Source organism: Haemorhous mexicanus, chromosome 27, assembly GCF_027477595.1.
Source record: "Haemorhous mexicanus isolate bHaeMex1 chromosome 27, bHaeMex1.pri, whole genome shotgun sequence".
Lineage (NCBI taxonomy): Eukaryota > Metazoa > Chordata > Aves > Passeriformes > Fringillidae > Haemorhous > Haemorhous mexicanus.
The window spans coordinates 6,100,504-6,125,301 of record NC_082367.1 but is presented as its reverse complement, the minus strand read 5'-3'; the positions used below and the strand labels follow the sequence as shown (position 1 = coordinate 6,125,301).

Genomic DNA, 24,798 nt, shown 5'->3' with positions numbered 1-24,798 from the left:
GGGACCCAGTTAAATTCCATGCAGCATAAATATTCTATTATAACCTACAGAGCAGCTAATTTGCCCTAAACCTTTTACAAAATCAGACAATTTGCACGCCAAAAGCTGGCTACAGCCTTGAGCCAGTGCTTCCAAGGAAGGGGTCAGGCTCCATAATATTTCCTGGAGTTTAGGAGCTTGGCATATTCATGACAGGTTTGGATAAAAGACACAGATGGGCTTTAATTCCTGCTAACATCCAGGTCCCAGGCTGGGAGCTCATGAGTTGATCTGCTCCCCTGCAGGAATTTCCCCCAGGCTGGGCTGTTAGAGCCCCCACCATCTCATATTTTCCCTCTCAGGGTGGCTCTGATCCATTTTCTGTGCACACACCAGCCCAGGAAAGTCCCTCAGAAAGGTTTTGCCATTTTCCCTCCACAGGCTTAGGAGGAGAAGAGGAAAATCTCTTAGGCTGGGGACAGAGGTTTGACCCTGGCTCAAAATGCCACAGTTTGAACCCAGAATGAGGATGCAACTCTGGTTTTTAGCAGTGCATCCCCAGTGTTTCCTCATCTCTCCCCTCCCTTCATTTCCTCACACATTCTCTCCACAGCACTGCTCCCTTTCCTGGCCTCTCCTCAGCTCCCCCTCCCTGGGAGCAATTTATCATTATCCCTGTCCTCAGGAACCTCAGCCTTGGCTCTATCTCACAGCACCAGCCTCTCTTCATCTTCCCACAGACTTTCCTGGTTTCCTGTTTCCCTTCACCCTCTCTTTTCCCTCCTTTGTGACACTCATTGCTCATCCCACCCTCACTGCTCTCCATCCACTCCATCCTAGCTCCACTTTGCTCTCCCACCTTCTTCCTCCTCTTTTTTTCCTGTCTCTCCTCCAAATCCCCTCCTTGTTTCACAGCTGACACACCTGCACTGGACACATCCTGGAAAAGCAGAATTTCTGGGTGTTTTTTTTGGCAATCCTGCCTGGTTTTGCCCCACTGTGGCACTCTGGACCACCCCAATTCCCTTGGGCTCTGTGGGGGCAGTTTGGGTTCTGCCTGGAAGGATCTGTGTCCCTCAAAGCAGGCTCCTGAGGGATCTGCATGCCCCGGATGGCTGTGCCCTTCTCTGGGTAAAATCCACCCTGGGAAAAACCCCAGAAGGATGAAGAGCCAGCCCACAGAAGCCAGGCTGGGCTCACTTGCCTTTTCTGCAAACACTGGGTTGCCAGAGAGCTCGGAGAGGTGCAGGAACTCCAGGTGCAGGGTCCCAAATTCTGCCAGGATGCTGCTGCCAGCAGATGCCCAGCCCCAGCTCCAGCTCATGCCACTGCAAGGAGAGAAAAGGGAGCCCTCACTGCCAGGAAGCACTGCCAGAGCCTGGGGTGGCCCTGCCAGGGCAGCCCTGCCTTTGCCAGGTGTTGTGGGGCATGGAAGGGACACACACACAGATTTGGGACACACACACAGATTTTCAGCAGCAGTTCCAGTGGCACTGAGCTGGGATTTTCCAGAGATTCTTTAGGACTGGGCTAACACACAGACTGCACAAGCTGCATTTCTTTGTGGGAGAGGACTCCCTGCTGGACAGCTCAGCTGACAAACAGCTTTGGAGGAGCACTGCCACCCTGCCCTAGACAGACACTGTGGGATAAAATATCCCTGTGGTACCCCAGAGCGCTGGGTGTCCCTGGACCCCTCCAGACAGGACAATCCTGGAGGATGCAGGGCTGGATGTAACCATGGCAGCCTCTGTGGGTGCTGCCTCAGAGGTGTGGAGGCTCCCGTTTGGCATCTCCTGGCAGTGAGTCCCGGGGAGGGGACAGCTCCAGGGACAGGGAAGGGTGGGGGTGACACTAGATGGCGCCGGGAAGCTTGGCTGGGAGAGAGAAGGGTTTGTTGTTTACAGGACCTTAAAACTAATGATCCTTCTGAGCATGAACAGAAAAAAAAGAAGTTTCCCTCGCTGTGATGGAGAGGAAAACGTGGCAGGTGCCGAGCTGGCTGTCTGACCAAGAGAGGCAGAGAGGCAGTGCGGTCACAGTGCCCTGCAGGGCCACAGCCTGCAGCAGCTCCCCTGCTCTGGGGACATGGAGACACTGCCAGGAGTGCATTCCTGGCCTGGATTTACTGCCCTGGAGGGAGGCTGCACCAAACACAGCCCCACAAACAGCTCGGCTCGGCTCAGCTCAGCTTGGCTCAGCTCGGCTCGGCTCAGCTCAGCAGGGTTGCAGCTGCCAAGAGGGGCCGTGTTTGTTGTCCCAGCAGCTCTGAGGGGTCCCAGAGACCAGGACAAGCCTGCCCTCCCCAAGAGCACAGCACGGGATGTGCTGCTGCAGCTGAGCCTCGGGTCAGACAGCGCAGCTGAGCTGCTGGGAGGGGAGGGAGGGAACAGAGCCCATCTGCAGCGTGTCTGGGGGAGAGAGCAGCCTGCAGTGACCCCCTGCAGGAAAACGTTTTGTCAGCCTCAAAACTGGGCCTCCACAGCTGCTCTGCTCTCTAGCAGCTCAGAGGAAGCTACTGTTTAAAGGACCTTGGCCTCCAAGGGAAAGGAACATCCCAGAACCTCCTTTATCTCCCAGATAAGTGGGTCTGAAATGCTGAATTATTGCCTTCCCTCATGGGAAAGCAGCAAAAGCAGCAAAACCAGTGGCAGGTCAGGAGAGAGGCCAGGAGAGGATGCTGAGGGAAAATCTGGAGGTACAGAGGGTTTAGGGACATGTGAAGGAAAAAGCTGCAGCACAGGGAGAGCTCACAGAGCAGAGCACAGAGCAGCTGGAGCACACAGAGCACTCCAGGGCCAGCGTGGAGCAGCAGGATGGAAAGCAGGAGTGAGAGATGGGACACAGCAAAGCAGGAGTGAGAGATGGGACACAGAGCCAGGGGACAGCAGGCAGCCACAGGAAGCTCTTCAGCAGAGAGAGGACCCCAGAGGAAAAGGTGACAGCAAGAGATAAAGGCAGCTGGTTTTGGGAGAGCTGGGGGGGCTGGCTGTGCTTGGGCCCTCGAAAATGAATGTGCAGAATTGACTCAATGCCAGGGGGTTTTTTTTGGTTTCAAATTTCTGAACGTCCTTCTTAACCCACCCCCCAAGCTGCCACCAGCAGGGGCCCACACACGCTGCAGGACCCTCCTCCTCCTCCTGGGATGCTGAGGTCTCTCTGGAATTAGCACATCCTTGCAAAAACAGAATTGGAGAGAGAATTCCTCATTGCAAAACTCTTCTGGGCTTTGCTCTGGCCCTGGTGTTTGGGTCAGCGTGGTCTCACAGCCTCACCTCGCCCTCCTCTGCCTCCACTTGCACACTGAGCAATTCCCATTCCCTGGGGTTTGCAGCCTTGGGCTGCTCAGGCTGTGGATGCAGCTCCCTCCAGCCTGCCCCTAAATCAGCTGCCACTCCAGCCCTCTCAGCAGCCCCAGAGCTCCAGGCAGCAGTGGGGGCTCTGCCTATGGCCTGGGTGTTCTGTCGATTTTCTCTGCTCTCACTCAAGGTCATCAGCAAAACATTTTGGGAATGTCTGGGCAGACAGAGGCTGCTTCAGTTGTCTTCACAAAGGGCAGGGGAGGGTTTGGCATTTCTGTGAAAGGTTAGTCCATGCAGAGCCTTTATCAGCCACAGAGGAAGCAGGATGTCTGTGCTGCAAAAAAGGACAATTACAGTGCTGCTGGTGGCTCCAATTTTCCCCGGGATCAGGAGCTCATCAGACAGCTGAGGGCTGACAGTGATATTTGAGCAGCGCAGCAGCGTGAGCCAAACGTTTGGAAGTCTTTTGCTTGCAGAGCCAAGGAGGAGATTTGGGCTAAGGGCTGGAAAATGACTCTGAGGGTTTCGCAAGAGGTGAGGATGAAAGGCTTTGTTAACCCACATTTCCTGCAGCTCTCACCCGTGGATTTGTTTGGATGCATCAGAAGCAGCAGATCCAAATCCCTGCCTGGCTGGCAGGGAATTGTCTGCCAGGAGAGCCAGGAGCAGGAGGGCAGCCCCAGCTCTGCTCTGTTTGCTGCCAGACCTTCTGCAGGGATTGACTGCACTCAGCTGCCTCCCTGGCCACGAGAACACCACCAACCTGAATGCTGGGGTCTGGGGAAGGACAGAGCCTGGCTGAGGGCTGTGTGCTGTGTCCTGCCCTTTTCCAGCACCTAAACTGTCAGCCAGTCCCATCCACTCCCCTGCCCGGTTTTTCCAATTTTTTAAATCCATTTTTCCTGGATGAATCCGCATGCACCTAGCTGGGCACACTGCAAAAATCCATGCTATGAGCAGGGTAGAAAATCACCTTTCACAGAACATGAGAGTGAGGAAAATGCTCTTGCAGCAGGGAGCCCTGTCAGGGGGCAGAGGAAGAAACTGTGGAGAGCCCCAAATTAATAAAACACAGCTGGGTTTGACCTGAGCCACCTGCAATCTGTGCCAGGGTCTGAGCTGGCAAAGCAAGTGACCTGGAGGAATCTGCTCTAGAGGGGACAGCTCTGAGGAGCTGCTGTTGCTCCTGGTCCTTCCCACCTCCCAGCACTACAGGAAATGCTGCTGAGGCCTTGCCTGCCCAGGTTGATGACTCCACGTGGGATTCCAGTGGGGGTGTTGAAGGCTGGCAGAAGTTTCTCTCCAAGTTCCAGGGCTTTGCTCTTGAACACCTGTTAAAAGGGAGGATAGATATTTGATGGATGAGTCACAGAGGATTCCCCCACATCCCCTTCTCCAACCCCTGTTATAAAACACTGGAGGTGCTGCAGAACCCCTGCTCCAGGTGTGCTGTGCCCTGGTTCCCCTGCACAAAAACTCTGAACCAAAAATCTCACTGAACTTGGGCATCTCTAAATTGCCTCTCAAAGCTGCACTAAACCAGCACCCAGGCCCTGCCAAAGCCTCAGCCTGGACCAGAGCAGCTCACACCAGCACCCTGTGATCTGAGCTGGTCCAGGGTGCTCCCCAAATCCTTCCCATTCCCAGGATGGCAGAGAACACCAGGAGCTGCAGGGCCTGAGCTGAAATCAGAAGAAATCCTTCTGGGCTGAAGCCCTGCTAGATTTACAGCGTGGGCTTGCCCAGATTTTGTTTTCATCTCCTGTTGTAAAAACCATGATTTGCAACCAACCATCCTCTCCTTGCAGCTCTTGGCCAAGAAGGATTGGTGGTTTCATGGCTAAGCTGCTCCTTTTCCACTGGCAATGCCTCAGTTTTGGGCTTTCCAGTCAGATTGCAGCTTATGGAGCCTTGCAGCACAAAGCAAGCACACACAATTATTTTGGGACAGACTGATAGCAGCACTAATCTTCGCTGCAGAGATTAGTCCTGATCAAGAGAAGCCTCTAAGTGACTTAGGAGATAAAGCACAAGCCTTTTACCTCTAGCCCTGTGGTGGTGGCTCTCAGAAAGAGGAATTCATTGCTCTAAAAATACAGCACTGAGGAAACCTGAGCTCTCCTGTGGGCTCACAGACCTTTGATACTCTCACAAGGAACCAGGGGGTGGCTCAGAAGGGAAAGCAAGAGCGGGGACTGGGTTTTGCCTTTCAGTGACACTGACTGGGAAGTGACAGGCACTGCCCCAGCTGCTGATGGGACTTCAAGAGGTCACTGCTGGAGTTTTATGGTTTAATGTGGTTCCTCTTTGCTCTGTTGATCTGAAACCTGTTGAAGTTGTCACTGAGGCAGACTCTGAGTCGGGGCACTGAGTCTTTGAGAGTTTTCCCTGGAGGGAAATCCCAGAGGGAAGGCACTCCTGGAACACATTTAACATGCAGCTGAAGTAAGAGAGCTGCTCCTGGATCAGTGGTGTCACTGTGCAGGAGCCACCCCACCCTCTGTGCTGGGGCAGCACCAGAGCTGAGCTCTCATTTGGGGCCAGTCCTCACACAGCTCCCCCTGAACCAGAGTTTCAGACTGCCAGGGCAGAGGAATAATTAATAATCTCCTCACCCCCCTGCAGATGCAGAATTCCAGCCCAGGCACACCAGCACACAGATGATGGCATTGTGGCCCAGGCTGGGGAGGAGGGAGGGCAGTGGAGATGAGATCTCCTGCCTCACCCAGGGCTCCAGCATCCACCCCAGGGGCTGTGACAGCAGCTCTGCACCCCAGGCCACTCCAGCCCAGGAATTCCTGCTCCACAGGGATGTGGGGAGCCCCTGCCCCTCCCAGCTGCCCTCCTTAGCCCGAGGCAGGATCTGGGATGATGTCTGATGAAATCTCACCCGACTTGGAAGAGAGAGGAACAAGCACAAAGACAAAGATCCCCTGCAAATGGCATTTCCCCGGGGAGCAATGTGTCCAACTGCAAACGTGTCTTGCTACAATTGCCCACAGGAGGAAAGATCTCTGGCAAATGAGCCATGCACGGTGTGTGCAAGGTAATTATTGGAGGCTTAATTAAAGGAACATTAGTGGCATTTCCATATTCACAAAAAGGATGGGTTTAGCCTGTTGTTAAGGGCGATTAGCTGATGCTCAGGGCAGGGCTCTCAGCTGGTTCCAGGTGCTGTGGGGACACTCCAGGTGCTGTGGGGACACTCGGTGGGGACACACCTCCTCTCCAGTCAGGTAGTAGGTGGCCAGGAGCCCCCCGATGTAGCGGATGTTCACCTCGAACAGGGAAGCTTCTCCATTCTGCAAAGACACAAGGACAGCCCTGAGTGCAGCACAGCCCTCAGCCCTGTGCCCATCTCCCAGCACCCTGCAGGGACAGGGTGAGCCTGGAGGGAACAGAAACACCCAAACTGCCCCATTTATCACCTGAGGCAGCACCTGGGGCAGATCACACAAGCACAGAACCTCCTGAGCTGGAAGGGACCCACCAGCATCAGCCTGGCCCTGCCCAGACCCCTCAACAACCCCACCCTGGGCATCCCTGGGCACTGTCCAAGAGCTCCTGGAGCTCTGGCAGCCTCGGGGCTGTGCCCATTCCCTGGGCAGTGCCAGCACCCTCTGGGGAAGAGCCTTTGCCCAAGATCCAGCCTAAACTTCCCCCGACACAACTTCAGACAGATCACAGCACTCAGTTTCCAGCAGAGCTCGTGGGTCCTGCAGTCCCTGTCCTGCCTTCCTGGACTGTGAGAGCTCCTTGTACAGAGGCAATATTGAATTAATTTTCCCCTGCCTCCCTTGCTGTGCTCCCTGACTCCACAGATCAATCCATAGCATTCACTCTTGTCTTTACAGATCAATCTATTCTGCAGGCCAAGATTAAAAGCTTTTATGAAATCCAGATAAATTATCTCCCAGTTGATTTTGTCCCTTGTTTATCGATTCAGTAACAGACTGAGACCATTCACCAGATTTATCAGATGTGGGCTGCCTTTTATGAATCCATGAATGCCAGTGGTGCCCTCCCAAATGATGCTTCTCTATAAAGGCAGCTGCAGGCATTGTTCCTGTGGGAGAACCATTCCTCACAACCACCAGACTGGCATTAAACAAATACAAGTTTAAGCTGCACTTTGGTTTTACCATTCTCTGTGTGTGCCACTGATGAGATGCCATCAGCTGGGGGTGAGGGAGGCAGGAGCTGGGACAGAGGAGGGACAGCACCCTTCAGCTGCCAGCCCTGCACCCAGAGCCCCAGCACAGCCCACGTGTCCAGGACAGCTCCAGCAGCCCCAGGCAGAAGCATCCCTGGCTGTTTCCTGCCCTTCCTTCCAAACCCTGGCTCCTCTGTGCTCCCCCTCTGCTGCTGAGGTGTCACACAGGTCCCAGCAGTGACACCAACAAGGGGAGCTGGGTTTACAACCTGAATCTAATTTAATAAGGAAATTTAATAAGAAAACCTTGTTTTATCACAGGCAGACATTTACCTGAGATGAAACAGAACTTGTTCTTTGATGAGCAACATTTCCTAGGAGTGTCTAATAGTGATTGTCTGTTTCCCTAACCCAGAGCAGAACCACTAAACACTGAACCTTCCTGTCAGCCAGCTGAGGCTGATCTGCTGGCCCCTGCTGCAGCCAGCAAAACCTGGGGTGAATCCCTGCCCTGCTCCCTTTGGCCTTAGAAAGAAAATCAGCGAGTGGCTTCTTCCCCCCCAGAGCTCCTGGGGAAGATTGTGATCAGGACTGGCAGCTGAGGTGGCACAGGCAGGCATTCCCAGCAGCTGACTCACCACGTTCAAGTCAAAGCTCTTCTCCACCCACTGCTTGGCTTCTTGGAATTCCTCCTCGAGCTCCATGATGTACAGGGTATCCAAGGCATCGATCACAGTTGCTCCTCGAAGGCCTCCTGTGTGGCAAAAACACAGCAGAGAGCTGAAGCCACAGCTCTGAGTCAGCCTGGGGGCTGGCACAGGCAGCAGCAGCTCCCAGTCCCAGTGCTGGGGGTGTCTGGGTGGCATCTTCCACCAGGGCTGCTCAGCTCTGCACCCACAATTTCCACAGGCCTGAAAGAGTGCTGACTTCTGGAAGAACTCCCCAGGGAACAGCTCAGGGTCCACCCCTGAAGCCCCCAGGCACAAGTGCAAGCCCTGGCCTTGTTCCAGCCCTGCCTTGGCCAGAGTGGCTCAGCAGTGTTTGTGCTCTCACCAAGGCACACAGGGGCCGTGTCTGACTCAGGTGTGCAGCCCAGAGAAGTGCTCAGGTCCTCTCAGAGTTCCTCTGCCCTAGGGAAGGATCCTGCCTTACCCTTTTGATGCTAAAGATTGCAGTTTTGACACTTCTCAGCCAGCCAGCACATCACTGCTTTAATACAAACCCAAGCAGGACTTTGCTGCTCCACCACGGATTGCTGCCTTTGGATGCTGTCTGCATCAAAAGCAGGGGCTGGGGGAGAGGAGGGAGGCAGAAAGAGCCTCCAGAAATCCATTTATTCCTGCAGGTCTGGGAAATGACCACCTGAAGGAGCCATCTCCAGGAGCAAAGGGTGGATGGAGTCCAACAGGCACTGGATCAACTGGTGGGCTCTAAAAATCAGCTGGGCTGAAGTGGGCCTGGCATGTTTGCCAAAAGCACCGAGCATGGAAAACAACCCCATGGCAGGCAGGGCTGCTTTCATCAGCCCTAATGATTCTTCAATATTAATGATGATGTGATTTTTATACACTTTCCTGTTGGCAAGGAGAGACGTGACAGGGAGGCAGGGAGAGCATTTCAGCAGGGAAGGAAGGGCAGTGGCACCTGAGGCACAGCTGCTGCTGTGATATTCTGAGAGGAAAATCACACTGCTGGGCTTGCCTTAATTTGATGATATAATCAACAAAAGCTTTTCATAATCTGCAGAGAGACAATGAGGAAAGTTGGATTTGCTCAAGCTAAATGGAGACAAAGAGACAACAAACTCACCATTTTCTGGGATGATTAATTGAAGTGAGGAATATTGCTGGAATTGACAGAGCCTTTTATGTTTTTAGCAAGTCAGGCCTTTAACTCAGGGAATAGCTCTGGGGACTGGGAGCTCTCTGCTTGGAGTGGCTCAGCTCTGCTGCCTGTGTTTGACAAAGTGCAGGGCAAACCTCACTCCCTGCTGCTTTGTCTTTGTGTCACATTAAACATTTGTTTTAAATATTCCCTCACCCTCTGCATCAGAAGAACCTGGGGCTGTGTGTTCTGTACCAGGGGCTGGGCCGTGTTCCCTTTCTTCTGCAGCAGCTTTGAAGAGCTGCAGATGCTCAGTGACTCCCCTCCTGCAGCCCCAGAGCCCTCCCCAGGCCAGGAGGGGCTGTGTCAGCTCCAGCCCCAGGGGAGGGATGAAAAGGCAGCTCCTGCCCCTCCTGAGCACAGAGCAAACCAGGGCCTGGCTGTGCCTGTCCCTGGCCAGGACAGAGGGCACCCAGAGAGTCCCTGAGCCCAGCCTGTGCCTTCTGTGCCAGGGCAGCATCTTCCCTCCTTCCTGCTTGGGCTTGGCTTCCCCAGAGCAGGAGGGAGCTGCAGGGGCAGCTGTCAGAATTTGGTGTGTGCACACCCCAGCAGTTCCCTGCAGCACCAACACACCCACCTGGCAGGGTGGTGACACCTCCTGCCACCTCCTGCCAGCTCTGTCACACCACCAGCACCTCTCTGCACCTGCACATTAGGGTGGGAGGGCTGCAATCAAAGGGGAGGCAGCTCAAAACCAAATCAAACCCCTCTCTGTCACTTCTGACTCTTGCTGGCACCCTCATCTGCAAATTGCTGGTTTCAGCCTGACTCTACTTGCTCTGGGGGAGTGTTAAAGCAGGAACCAAGAAACCTTCACAAGAAACCCCTGACAGAAACCCTGCTGGCAGTCCCAGGGCTGGGAGCAGTGGCTCTGAGCAGGACCCACATCTGAGACTGTGTGTCCCAAACCCACGTGTGCAATGAAAACCCCTCCTGATCCTGCCCCAGACTGCCTGGGCTGGGACACCTTCACCAGGGAGAAGAACAGGGACCTCAGGAGGAGTCCAGGGGGTCTGGGGACATTTCTGAGTGTCACAGCAGCTCTGGTGACAGGGCCTCTGCCAGAGCTGTCCCTGAGTGGTGACTGGGGAGGAGAAGCAGCAGCTGATGGAGCAGACAAAGGTTCATCTCTCCCTGAGCTGAAGGAGCTGTGCCACCCTGGATTTGCTCTTTTGTGCAGCAGAAGAATGGAGAGAGGAGTGTGGGCAACAAGGCTGCTCTGTTCCTGCTGCCACCCACCCCAGGAGCTGAACCCTGCCACACAGAGCACCAGCCAGTGTTAACTTCATTAACACAGCACTGGGGAAAGGTGCTGGCTGGAAAGGAGCTGCCATTGGTGCCTTTGCCTTGTTTTGTTTCTTCTTTTCTTATTTTTATTTTTTTTTTTAGCCCAGACTCCAAACACCTGAACAAGTGGCCTAACCCCAGCACCCATCCAGCCCCCAGAGCTTAGCAGAAGTCTGATTTTCCAGAGGGGAGCAGCTGTGATGGGAGGGATGGAGAGCACTGTCTTCCCTCAGCCCCCTCTCCCAAAATAGCCACCATGGAGTATCACAGGCCAGACAGACTTGAAGGGCTCCCAGCTGCAAGTCTGTCCCTTGAGAGGCTCAAAAAAAGCCACCAAAGTGATGCTTCAGCAGCCAAGTAGCTCTGAGTGGGTCTGAAATAGCCTTTCCTCAGGAAGGAGAGCTCCTTCCAAAGGCTCTCTGGATCCACCACGCTCTCTGCGCCTGGGCATGGAGAGCAAGCACCCTGCAAAGCCCCCAAACCACAGGCTGGACTCTCCTGTCCCACCAGCTCTGCTCTGGGCTCCAGGGACCAAGGAGGAGTTCAGGGTGTGCCTTTGGGGAGGTGAACTCCAGGATGCCCAAGCAGCAGGAGATGGGAGCATCCTCACCAGGATCTCCAGCAGCTTTCCAGCACTCCCTGATGTCAGGGTTCAGCTCAAATAAAATCATCCTTTCACAGGCTGGTTTGGGTTGGAAGGGGCCTTAAAGATCATCCCATTCCAACATTCCACTAGAAAATTCCTTGTGCTGTGTCCCCCCTGTTTGGAGCCATGCTCCCCTGGGACTGCCATCACTGCCTGCCCCAGGGAGGGATGGAAGCCCACCCTGACCCCAGCCAGCCCTGCAGCAGGCAGAGAGCTTGGGGAATGTCATCTCTAATGCCCTGAGCCCCAGGGGGCCTGGTGCTGCCATTTGGCAAAGAGCCCCTGATGAAGTGACTCAGTGAACAGAAACCAAATCCTTCCCTCCCAACAAAGCCGCTCCAATCCGTACAGTGACGCTGTGCGCCAACGCCTCAGATGAACAGCACGAGCCATTAGGAAGATATCAGACTTAATCTTGCATGCAGCAGGACTGTTTAAATGCCACAGAACAGGGGGTTTAAACAGCTCTTTGCTAACTTTAATAACAGAGTTTACAACTGAAAAGCAAGAGCAGAAGGGGGAGGAATTTAGATCAGCGCAATGTAAACCCAGATCAAAAATGAAAGGTCTTGACTCCCACTGTTCTTATGTCAGATCGTGTTTGTCAAAACAGAAATTAGTGCTGAAACCCTGTTTGGAATAAAAATTAGGATGCAGTTTCTATGAAACACGATGAACTTGTTAACTGCCAAGGCACAAGGGGCTCTGGTTGTCACTGGTTGTTTACCTTCAGCTCCTGGGGTACGGGGGGGAAAACACGAGATCCCTTCCCCTGCTTCTGGTCTGAAGGCTTCAATTAAAATCAGTGCCCTGGTACAGCAGGAGTCTGAAAAATTACCATCTCCAAGTGCTGCTTTTCCTGTTCTTTTTGGTCCTTTTTCTCCATGACAGGGCTTGGAGAGCAGCCTGAACTCCTGACATTTATCCCAAACGTGTGTGAGAAGCCTGGGAGCTGCCTGGGACTGCATCACCACACAGCTCCTGCCTGGTGGCAAACTGTCCAATTCTGGGAGAAATCCACACAGAGGCGTTTTACACAGCTCAGGATTATCTTGGCAACCAAGTAAACTGTGAAAATCACTGCAGCTCCCTGGAAAATCTGCCCTGCAGCCAAGATTTGCCAGTCCCTGTGCCGAGCGCTCCAGGTCAGGCAGAGCCAGCGGCTGGGAGCCTGCAGCTCCTGAGCTGGGATCTGGGCTTAGGCCAGAGCTCCCTGTCTGGCCTTTAGCTTCTCCTGCCAGCCAAAAAAGCAGGAGGAATTTTCCTCAAAACATGCAGAGGAAGAGGGTTTAAAGCAAGAGAACGTGCTGGTTAGAGAAATAAGAATGAATTTATCCACGTCCGCCCTGGTGTCTCTGCTCTTTGCAGCACCATCCATCCATCCATCCATCCATCCATCCATCCATCCATCCATCCATCCATCCATCCATCCACCTCCCCTCTGGAAGGGTGCAGGAACACTCCCCACCTGCTGGTTTCTTAACATTTCCTCCAGCACACACGCCTCACCCCGGGGATGGGCACTGAAGATGAACTCCAGCTCCAGGAGGAGCTCTCCAGTGGAAAATCCCTCTGCTCCCATTGTGAGGATCAGATGTCAGAGATCCCCAGGACAGGGCTGGTACCACTGGTCCAGCTGACAGAAATTAAACAGAAAATCCAAATGGAACTGGGAAATGGGTTTGCTTTGCAGGAAGAAAGAAAACTGCTCCGTTAAATCCACAATCACCTCATTACAGTGCTTCAGCTGCCTGTGAGTGGTGCCTACTGCAGATGAAGGCAGAAACACCAGACCTGAGCTACAGCCCTGCCAGTGCCTTATTTATTGAGTTTTTGTCTGGGAACCTGATAGCTGTACCACAGAGTAACTACATTCCCTTTATTTAAGGGAAACTAAACAAATTACATCTGAGCAACAAGGTAGCAGAAGCCAGAGATGGAGGGGACAAAGAAGTAGTCCAAGAATTAGAAAAGATCTATTTCTTTTTGTATCAGCACATTGTCTTGCAGAGTTAGGGAAAAAAAAAGTCCATTAGCTTTTGAGCAACCTCATTTTTCTCTGCTTTCCAAATAAACCACTGCACCTACACTTCAGGGACCTCATCAAAAACCACTCCATGGCCAAGGTTATTTTCCCATCTTCCTCTCATTAATCTTCCTCACTCTCCTCTGCAGGTACTGGTTAAAGGGTCACCCCTGAGTGCTCTCTGTGCCCTGATGGGCAGCAAAGGCCACCAGGCAGGGTCACGGGCAGCTCTGTCCCTGTCCCTGAGCTGGGAGCTGCCATCCGTGGGGGTCTCGGGGTCACACCCTGTGCCAGGCCCCACCCCACACCCCAACAAACCAGCCCCCAGCAGCCCAAACCACAATTTCCCCCCAAACCAGCCCCCAGCAGCCCAAAAGACAATTTCCCCCCAATTTCAGCCTCTGTTCTGGTCTCTTCCCCTTCCCCACCCTGGCAGATTCAGCATTCCCAGGATGCTGGCCCTGCTTTGCAGTTACCAACTCTTCAGGAATCAGCCCTGGCCCTGGAGAGTGGATTCCCAGAGCTCCAGAGGAAACAGGGATCCACTGGAATCCCATGCATTTATGAGCCACAGGACATCACTCACACCATGCCGAGGTCACGTCCCCTCTGAGCTTCACAGCAAACAGCTCCAGCCCCCATCCTGTGCATGCAGGGTGCTAAAGCCACATTTCCCCCGGCCAAAGAAAGGTCAGGGGCTGATCACTGCCTGAAAAGATGCTCAGAACAGCAGAGCAATCAATCCTGCCCCAGGCTGGGAGGGAGCAGAGCCCCCAAAGCTCCCCTGCCAGCCCGGGCTGAGCCTCCCACCCACAGCACAGGAACTCTGAAGGCTGGCATGGGGGAAATACCCAAACATCTGGCTCACAGGACAGCTGAGTCTGCTCCTGGCTGTCAGCAGGAGAGATCTCCCAGGCTCCTGGGAAGTGCTAATGAATGCCAGCTCCACCTGCAGCACGGAGCAGCCTCAGCACATGGGCTGCACAGGTAAAGCTGGCAGCAGACAGGCAGCTTCAAGTGCTGCCTTTTAGGCTGCATGATCAAATTTAATAGAGAGTGTGTTCCAGCTGGGGAAGAAATGGCTTTTTTGGATTACAAACCACTCATGTTTTTCAAATATCAATTTCCCCTGGAGAATTAAGGCTATCCTTCAAGCTGGAGCAGCAGTGGCAGCTCTGCCCTGATCCAGTGATGGGTGGGAGACACAAAAGAGAGCTTGGCTCATTTAGGGATGTGAGAGTCTGGGAGAGAGCAGGCTGGGGGGAACAGGTTAGCAATATCCTTATTAAGCACTGGGAAAAAGGAGAAGAAAGGTGTTCAGCACAAAACTGAATCGCTTGTCACAGCACCAGCCCCTCAGATAAGTTACTTCCTTCAGAGGAATGGGAGAGCAGACATGTGATAAGCACCTTTTGCCAACTGATTCTTAAATATTTAATACTTGGCAGCACTCCCCAGTTTAATCCTCTTTCCCCCAGTTCCTCCAACCATCTTTCAACATTTAGTGATCCTCCAACAAGCAGCTCTGCTTCATCCCTGCACGACTCCAACACCTCCTGGAGCTCAAATCAAACTGTGCCTGTTCCAGAGTGCCAGCGAGGAGGGGAGGCTTGCCTGAGGCTGGGAACACAATCCCTGATACAGCAGACACTGCGAATCCACTCTCCACGTGCCTCCCATCTGTCTCCCGTGACACACGGGCAGCTCTGTGGGCCAGGGAGAGCTCAGCAGGAAATTGGAAGTGATAATCGTTCAAATGCTCCTCTGGGAAAGAGCTTCCCTCCTGCTCTTGGGCAGTGGGGCTCAGATGCTGGCCAGCAGAGGTAATTACTTCTGACAAAGATGGGTCATTTGACAAGGCAGGAGCACTGCTGGGAGGAGCAGTTCAAGGAGGTTAAGCACAAGACAACAGCTGGGGCAAAGCACTGCTGGTGCCTCCCTGTTCTGGGTGTTTGAAATTAATTTTGGAGTGGTTAAAGGTAATCTGATTATATTCAATTTATTGCTCCTCCACAGACCTCCTGGAGGACCTGCAGCATTTAATGTGAGGGGTCCCAACAGGCCCATTAAAGCAAACACACACGTCCTACCTGCAACTATTACCCTGCTCTGCCAGAGCCACAGGTAGCAGTTAATGAGCAGAGCTGCTAATTCACCTCACAATTCAAAGGGGAGATGCTTCATTACAACAATCAGAAGAAGGTGCCCTTCTGCCTCTCAAACACGCTTCCCAAAAGTGGCAGATGTGTTATGACAGCACAGCCTGGAACTCCTGACAGTGATTTTCCCTCAGATCTGATCTGGATGGGCCCTGCAGAACAGGCACCACGTTGGAGCTGGGGCTGTAAAACCACTCATCCCTGTCCTGGTTTTACCCACAGCCCAGCAAACATCACCTCCCAGAAATTATCTGCCCCTTAACACCAGCCCAGGTGGGAGAGAATTCAGAGATGAAGAAACCAAACCACCCTTTGCCTCAAAAATGAATAAACAGATTAATTGTGCTGTTCAGTATGAGGCCTGGCCACCTGCTGAGAACTCATGAGCTGAGCTTGGAACCCTCATAATCATCCATGGAAGAATCTGAACACATTTTCTCTGTGAATGCAGAGGGTCAGGAGAATGCAAATGCTCTATTACCACCAGCACAAACACATTAAGCCACAGAACTCCATCACTTGGGACCATCTGTCCCCGTTCCTCCCTTTCTCTCCCATATTGTTAAAGCCACACCAACAAGACCCCAGCTGAAAGCCTCCAAATGCTCTCCAGTATGCTGCTTGACAGGATCAGATATGAAAATAATCTCAGCAAATTGGGGAAACAGCCAGGAGCAGGCGGGATGCAATTCAGCGAGGGCGCGTCCTGCCCGGGGAAGCACAATGAACCACGAAGCAGAAGGAGGAAATGGTGAGGCAGCACTCTGGAAAGCATGCCCAGGAAATGCAGCTCAGATCAACCATTTCCAGCTCAAAGCAATGACTTCCAGCTCAAATCAGCAATTTCCAGCTCAAACCCAGGATTTCCAGCTCAAATCAGCAATTTCCAGCTCAAACCCAGGATTTCCAGCTCAAACCAAGACGCTGGAATGTTGGAAAAAGGAGCAAAGCCCACCCCAGCAAGAGCACTAATGTCTCACACAAGAAAGGGCACAGAGTCTCCCTCCAGCAGCATCTGGAGATTCCGGAGGGCCCAGCAGGAGGATTGTGACCTGCAATTAAAGCTGGGTAGGTCTGAGGCTGCTCAGCCTCCAGGGGAAAAGGCTGGAGGAAGCCTGACCACGTTTTGGAGATGCTGCAAAGAAGGAGAGGGTAAAAGCACTCAGCACATCCCCAGGGAGAGCCAAGGAGTCACAGCTGAACTCTGCAGGAGAGAGGGGTCAGGCACCAGGACCAGCTTGAAAGCACTGAGGCAGAACTGCCTGCCAGGACCTTGCAGCTTTTAGGGAAGCACTGAAAGAGCCCTGGCTGCTGCTTCTGTGTTTTGCTGCTCCCTGGGATCAGTGGGAACTGCAGGTCTCCAAAAAGATGCCCTGGAGAGGCAGCAGAGTGATGCTGAGGGAAGGAAGAGCTCCATGAAACATTTCCTGCTGGCTCCATCCCCTGCAAACCTTCCCCAGAGCTGCCTTAGTGACAGAGAACATCACAGCTACAATTTGGGATGTACACACAAAAGTCAGGAAATTAAAAATGCTGGTTCCCACAGCAACCAGGATGGAGCCTGCCAAGAGAGAAGGAATGTTCTAGCCTAGGCACAAGGTGTCAATTTTAATGCCTGAAGGTGACTTCCACTTCCAGCTGCCTGAAGGAGAGGTCCATGAAAGCTCTGCACTCCTGCACGGGCAGACCCTGATGCTCAGGTCTTTGTTCCTGAACTCCCTCTCTTCCTGGCAGACACAGCACAGACTGGAGCTTGGAAATGGAGGTGAACCAGAGCTGTAAACCTGCTGCAAACCCAGCCCTGAATGCTGGGATCCTCCACTTCAGAACTCAGGGTTGGTGTTTTCCCTCCCCCAGCTCTGCGAGGAAACCACCCCAGAGCAATCCTGTGCTCAGAGGAAAGCACTGTGGAGAGAAACAGGAATAAATTTGGTGTTCTTAACCCTGTGTCTGTATCTGAGAGGTAAATTCTGGGTATATTGAAATTAGTAGGAAACAACCTCTGCCTTCAGAACTTTCTCTTGAAATGCTTTCATTTTCCTGCACTGAACTTTTTCTTCCCTTTTTTCCCCCCCTTTTGGAGCTGCATACAAAGTGTGCTAGGGTGCAGAAGTGGTGTTGGGAATAAAACATCACAAGAAGGATGAACAATTTTAGTCAGTCCAAAAAAAATCCTCACCGTGTCTCACACTGATGCCTCAAGCAAAGGCTGAGGGATTTCCTTGAACCTCCAAAAAAATCCTCTCTAGAGACAGGAACAATCCTGGGAGGCTAAAAGGAAGCATTTTGTGAAAGCATAAAGGTCTTGGAGGGACAAATGCCTGCCACAGCATTCTGAGCACACAGAGGCAGCCCTGAGCAGTGACAAATCTGAGAGCTGATGTCCTGAGGGAGGAAGTTAAACCCACTGATTAAGTGAGATAAGGGACTCCTCTCCCCCAAAAAGGCAGCAGAGATGAAAAACAAAAAATCAGAAACAAGCACCTGGAGAAATTACAGAGGAAGGAATTCAGTAGCAGGACCCATTTGATATATGATCTCCTGGAGGTGAACAGAAAAATGTCAAAATCTAACACTAATCCAGATGAATATCCAATGAGATCCATAATGAGGGTGGAAAGAAACCTCAGCAGCAGCACAAAATGATGTGATAGAGCAGTTAAGTTCTAAATGTGAAATCCAACACAGCAAAGCCAGTTTGGAACCTGCTTAATCTCTTCAGAAGTTTCAGCAGTAGGAACCAAGTGAATTAAAGCCAAAGTAAGTGGGTTTTTCTGCTGAACAATTTCCATCTCCTCTGAATAAACAAGGGAAAACTAAAACATACAGGGATAAAGGTAGAAACCCACGAGTCTCGAGATATTTCCAACTTTAAAAGGCATAACCAAAAGTGTATTTTTAAAATTTTCTTAACCTGCTCTGGGTTTTATGTAGCTCCTGGTAGTGCAGGGGAGGCTGTGGCTGCAAACTCCTCCTGGAATAGAGCTGGAGCCAGAGGGGGGTCAGGCTCTGCTCCCAGGGAACAGGGACAGGACAAGAAACGGCCTCAAGGTGTGCCAGGGAGGTTTAGGTTGGATAGAGGGAAAATTTCTTCCCTGACTGGGTTATCAAGCCTTGGAACTGGCTGCTCAGGGAAGTGCTGGAGTCACAGCCCTGAAGTGCTCAGGAAGGTCTGGATGTGGGTTAGTGGTGAACTCAGGGCTGGTGCTGGGTCAGTGCTTGGATTTAAAGGTCCTTCCCAACCTTCATTCTGTGATTCTGGCAAGAACCTCATCAAGAACCTGACTGCAAGCAGTGGCCAGAGACACCTGGCCCTGAGCATCCCAAAATCCACCTGCAGCCCAGGCAGGGCAGGCAGGAGCCCCAGGTGGGGCATTTACCTCCCTAAGGAATCCCAGGCTGGTTTGGGTGGGAAGGGCCCTCAAAGCCAAGCCCATCCCACCCCATCCCATCCCATCCCACCCCATCCCATCCCAGGTTCCCAGTGACTCCCAAGCTGTGCCCAGCTCCCTGCAGCAGGTGCTGGATGTTTGTTCAAACCAGCTGGAAGTGCCAAGCCTCCAACTCAGCTTTTGCTGTGGAGCTGCCACCAAAGCCTCCTAATCCAGAGCTGGATCTGTGAGCAGTCCAACTCCACCCACCCTCAGCTGGCTGCCTTTTAATCACACGCTCAATATCTCTGAAGATTAGACAATTATTTCCGCATAATTAGTGTCCAGAATGAGGCACAGGCAACATCCATAATGGGGTGCTTAAAGGAAATATTAAAAGGAAAGAAGGAAAAATCTTAAAGATGAGCTCACTGTGTTTTAAAATACACCCAGAGCCTGAAAAAAGGATTAAAAAATAGCTCCAGCCTGATTGTTCCCTGCGTGCTGTGCCACGGGGCTGCTCACGTGTGGCTTCCTGCTCATCTCTGCCTGCTCCTCTCTCAGCAGCCCACAGAGGCCCCACAGAACCCTCTCCACTCCCAGCCCAGTGCAGTTTTCCCCCTTTTCCTGCTCCCATTTGCTGCTCTAATGCTGTTTTTCTGTTCCTTGTTTTGTTTCCTCCTGCCCCGTTTTGCTGCGCGAAGCACTCCTGACAAATCCCACGGCACTCTCTGCTGCTCCCAGGCCTCATTAAGCTCCAGCCTCAGCTTGGGGTCAGTGGAAAGTTCAGGAAGCTGCTGAGGAAGCTGGGCTGATGGATGGGGTTGGGGAGATGAGGTGGAGCTCGCCCAGCTTGCTGCTAGGGCAGGCTGGGGTCTCCCATCCCAGCCTCTCCACCCCCTTCTCCTTCCTGACTTTATTTCTCTGCTGAAATGCAAATCTAAGATGAACCCACTCTGTTCAAGGGACATTATTTCAGCAGTCACTGCCCAGCCAGGGTGTGATGCCAAGGTGGCCTCATTTGGAGGCCACTCTTGAGACATTGGGGATTTTTTCTGGTTAAACTTTTTAAATGAATATTTCAAGCTGAGAAGTCAGCTGAGCCTCTGAAATCAGATTAAACCCCTGCTTAGGGGGGTTTAGGACCCAGCAGAGCCCTGAAGTTTGAGCCACCACTGCCAGCAGAACCCAAGGTGAGAGTGGAGTGGGGACAGATCTCCTGAAGGATTAATTAGCTTGGGAGTGATCTCAAAAGAGGGGGAAAAAACCCCCAAAACAGGGATTAATGTCAGCTCCAACACACAGCCAGACTCCAGTGAGTTTGGGATTTGGAGGACATCCTGATTCCCTGCTTCCTGCTGCCAGGAAATAAGTTTGTTGCTGCAGATTTCACTGACATCAAAAGCCAAAGTCAACTCAAAATGCCCTCCTGAAAATTATTCATCTGGGGAACATTCTACATGAAAAAGACAAAAAAGATCATGATGCCAGGGAGCAACAGAGTTCCAGCAACATCTTCATTACAAGGTATTTTTTCTCTTTAAAGAGCTCGTGGAGCCAAGCATCCAATGTCATGTGCAACAGGCAGCAGGCATCATTCAGCATAGAAATTAAGAGAGCCATTAGTATTATTATTATTATTTTAATCACATAAAAGGACTCTCCAGGGTTTTGCAATTTTGTGATCACAGGGAAAGAGACCCAGAGACAGAAGAGAAAAGGTGCAGGAAGTGATTGCACAATTGGAGGTTCCCATTTCTCTTCTGGCAGCTGGGATGTTGCTGCATTAATATTTTCATTCAATTATCTCTGTTATATATTCACAGACCAACTCCTGTTGCTTCTAACTGAGCTGGGTGTGTTTGCTGCCTGCTAAATCCTGGAGAAGGAAGCAGCCCTCTGGGAAATGTTTGGCTCAGCTGGCCAGCCTGGGGGCACTCACCCTGGCACGTGGAGATTTTGGGGGCCAGCACCTGAGCTGGCAGCCCCAGAGCAGCTGCTGTAAAAAAACTGCTGTCACAGGAGCTTGGGGGTGTTAAATCCACTGGGGACTCCTGGGATTTCCAGTGGGATTCCTGGAATCTCCACCCAGATCTGAGCCTGGCAGGTCACAGTGCCACAGGGCAGTGACAAAATCTGGAGGAATTTGCCAGGCAAAACAAACCTGAAGGTTCTGGACCTCATCTGGGTCCTTTCCAGAGGCCTCTCTGGATATATTCCTGTGGTCACTGCTTTTCTTCCCCAGCCATTTCATCCCTTTTGTTTTCCTTAGAGCCAAACCAGCCCCATTTCCAGGCAGCTGAGGCCAGTGACCTCCTGTCCTCAAAGCAAACAGCTCAGCCAGAGTCTGAGCCCAGCACACAAACACAGCCATGGATTTCCCAGGAATTCCTCCAGCCTGGGCCCTGTCACCAGGCAATCCAGCACAGGAGAGCCCTGCTGCAGGATGAGGTGCAAACACCTGCTGTCCTTTCAGCCCAGCTGCTGGCAGAGCTGTGCCACCCCTCTGCTGGCCTGGCAGTGTCCTGGCTGTGGCAGTTGGCACTTGGACTGCTATCAGCTGGAGCTGCACAGCCTCACTGTGCTGCAGAAATTCAGCATATGCTGAGAGAGCAATGGCTGCAACGAGGCAATTCATGATCTCAGGCATGATATCGAGTGGGGAAAGAGGGAAAAAAGGGGAGAAACCTGGTTAAGGTTTGCTATTTTTAAACTAAAATTAATAAACCAACGTGCATTTAGGTGGTGGGAAACGCCTAACAGCACAGCAGGGTTCCATATTTACTTGCTGTCACTGATTTCAGAGCAAATTGGCTCAGGGTATAAGTCAAAGAAAGATTCTTCTGCTGCCAGCACTGCACACTTCAAGAGATATCTGAAAATCAGGCTTCTCACCTTATCATTGTTAAAAGACTGTGCAATCAAAATGTAACTGACAATTCAGCTGATGCACGAGCAGAACGAGATGCCAGCTCACTCTCCCGTAGCTACAGAAGCTCTGTAAAGCTATCAGGATTTTAAAAACATTTTGTCAGAAAAATAAGTGGCTCTGACAGAGCTGGGGAGTGGGCAGAATAATAATCCAGTGCTCTGGAGCTCAGGGTGGTGACAGGTGCATTTCAGGGGCTGTGGCACACAGAGCTGCTGCCCCCTCCAGCAGCCCTGCTCCCAGGGAGCCACCTCTGCAAACACCACTGAATTTAATCCCTACAGCCCCCAAGGCAGCAGGGCTGAGGTGTTGAGAGGGGTTAAAACACCTGCATCAGCACTGGGAGCAGAGTTTGTACCTGCAGTCTCCAGTCTCACCCTCAGCCCCAAGCTCAGCTGTGCCATTTTCCTTCAATGTTCCTAAACCAGCTCATTTGGGGCCTGGCATCCTGCAGCTCTTCCCTGAGAAATCCTGCAGACAATCCTGAACCTAAAGGTAATGAATAATAATTCTTCTAATAAACATAAATAATAAATATATCAATCTATTATAATAATAAAATTAATTAATAATTAACCCCCCCAAGCTGTACAGCCTTTAGGAGCATCTGGAACCTCGTGCTGTGGGGTTTGCTCCAGCAGAGATCATCCCCCACCCTCTGTGGGGCACTGTGCCCCTTCCCATGGCACCATTTCCAGGGAAACCATGCCACCTGAAAGCCTAAACCATGTTTACCCCACTGGAGGGCATGGGCTGGGCTGCTCAGCGTGGCACTTCTTATCACAAGCATCACTGATGAATAATTAATGCTGATGAAAGGAGCACAGCTTGTGGGTTTAAGGAGAGGGCTCTCGAGCTGCAGTGATTGTAAATGACAGCAATCTCAGGAGTTCTGTGCAAATAAACTCTGTCCAGAAACGTGGCAGAGGCTTGATGAGAGAAACAGGAGCTGGAGAGCACCAAGCACCAGCAGGAACGTGAGGCCAGCTCTCCAGAGAGAGGGGGAGTGCTGAAACACCTGGGAAATGGCAGAGTGTGATCTCTGGAGAGATTAATGGGGCTGGGGAGCCAAGTTTTCCTAGCTGGGCAGGAAAATGGGGAGGGGTGCTCTCTCCTGGCTGCCAGAAGCAGGACACTCTGCAGGAGCAGAATTTAGAGTTCATTTTTATTTCCACTTGGACTAGAGGGAATATTTGATCCAGAGCAGCTCCCCCCAGGCTGAGGCTGCCAAACTGGAGGCTCCAAGTGAGCAGCAGCACATCCACCACAGCAAAATCACCCTTCAGGAACTTGATTGCTTCCCATGCATGCAAACACACTCGAAAATAGCCCCAAAGAGGTTCCTCCCCTCCCACATGGAAGCAGCTGCAGAGAAATGTCAGCTTAATATTGACATTTCCAGCCTGGAGAGCACCCAGTTTGCCTCCTTTCCAGCTGGAGTTTGGGATAAAAAGCCACTTGGTGTGACAGGAGGGGGAATGGGCAGCAGTGCAGGGCTACAGTGCCCTGTCCTGGCTCCTCAGAGTCTCTGAAGGCTGCAGGGACAGAGGGCTGCACCAAGGGATTGCCTGATGCTGCCCACCTTTAGAGGCACAGCTAGGAGGAGGAAAAGCCTATTAAAAGGCTGAAATGTACCATGTAGCTGCTTTTCTGCAATTGTCTGCAAATCCTCGTGCTCCAAAGCATTTTTCTTGAGAGTGCTCACAGGCACACTGCAAACAAGCATAAGAACTGTCAATTGTTTTAGCATGATAAATGCATTTTAAAGCTTTCAATATTTTTGTCTGTTTACTGGCACACTCCTTGAGGAATTTTGACAAGCTTGCCAGAGTGGAAGAGCTGCAAAATGCTTCAGCTTGCTGCTGAACTCCATGCAGATTCTCCAGTAAAGAACCTGGCTGTTGCTGGAGGGGGCTGAGAGAGCAAAGCAAAGGCCAAACCCACCCAAATCAGTGCTCCTGGCAGAGAGGGGCTGGCCAGGGGCAGGGGCTGCTCACACCCAGCCTGTGACAACCCCAAACCTCCTTCCCTGAGCCTCCACAAGGGTTAATGGGGCTCCTTGGCAGCCCAGCCCTGCACAGCCAGCTGTGAGTCAGATGTGGCTGTCCCTAATGTCCCATCTAAGCTGCCCTCTGTCCCTTTGATGCCACTCCTGTCACTCCAGACCCTCGACAATGGTCTCTCCATCTTTCCTGTCCTCCCTTCAGGTCCTGGAAGGCCATAACCAGGTCACCCCAAGCCTTCTCTTCTCTGATGGTGTCAGAGACACCTGATGCCATTTCCACCTTCACACTTCCCTTCCCCACACCTCAGGCCCCAAAGCTGAGCAGGAGCAGGGTTGGGTCCACACAGAGCACATCTCCACAGGCTGAAAGCTCCCCCCAGGTCCTGGAGCTGATGTGGAGAAGGACCTGGGCACCTACAGAGTGCAAAACAGGATGGGAGTGTTCTCCAAACCCTCAGTGCCACCCTCTGCACTGAGGCAATCAGCTCACGGGTGACCTGCCCACGGAGGAACTCTGCTCTGCCCCGAGCTGGGTGAGAACTCCAGGAGATAATCTCTGCACACACATCCCCTGGAAAGGAGCCCAGAGCCCTCTGCACAGCAGCAACTCCCCAGGGATGGGAAGGGAAGGAAGGGCTCCTCATGGCACAGGCAGGGGCTCAGGGAGCAGAGCAGGGAAATGCTCTGAGTGCAGAGCAGCAAAAAGACAATTTATATCCCCAAAAGATAACAAATACCCCAAAGCCACACCAAGTATCCCACCAGAACGAGCAGGGGAACAGCACTGAAAGTGGCTCACATAAAAAAAGCTAATCTGCTAAAGAGTAAAATTATACAAGCCAGTTAGCACAGAGTATAAAGAGCTTTTAATATTGATTCACTCAGTATTTCATGGAATTCACATCTTGCTCAACAGTGGAGAAACGAGAGAGAAAATGCTCAATTTGGTCAGGTCCTGAAGCCTACAAGCCCAGACAAATAGCAGCATTGTCAGCTCTGGGCTGGCTTCATGTTTTAATAAAGACACTTTCATTTTAGCACATTTGGTGCTGGCTGT

General features: G+C 52.1%; 1 protein-coding gene across 2 annotated transcripts in view; it reads right to left on the bottom strand.

Moving 5' to 3' along the window:
* The window catches only part of MAN1C1 (mannosidase alpha class 1C member 1), a 52,523-nt gene that overhangs the window by 7,810 nt on the left and 19,915 nt on the right, over positions 1-24,798 (bottom strand). For both annotated transcript variants that reach the window (XM_059868845.1, XM_059868846.1), the window contains 4 exons: positions 8,073-8,188; positions 6,503-6,583; positions 4,518-4,612; positions 1,184-1,307 (listed from right to left, as the gene is read on the bottom strand). In XM_059868845.1, the coding sequence (XP_059724828.1) occupies positions 1,184-1,307; positions 4,518-4,612; positions 6,503-6,583; positions 8,073-8,188 (416 nt within the window). The remainder of the gene's footprint in view (positions 1-1,183; positions 1,308-4,517; positions 4,613-6,502; positions 6,584-8,072; positions 8,189-24,798) is intronic.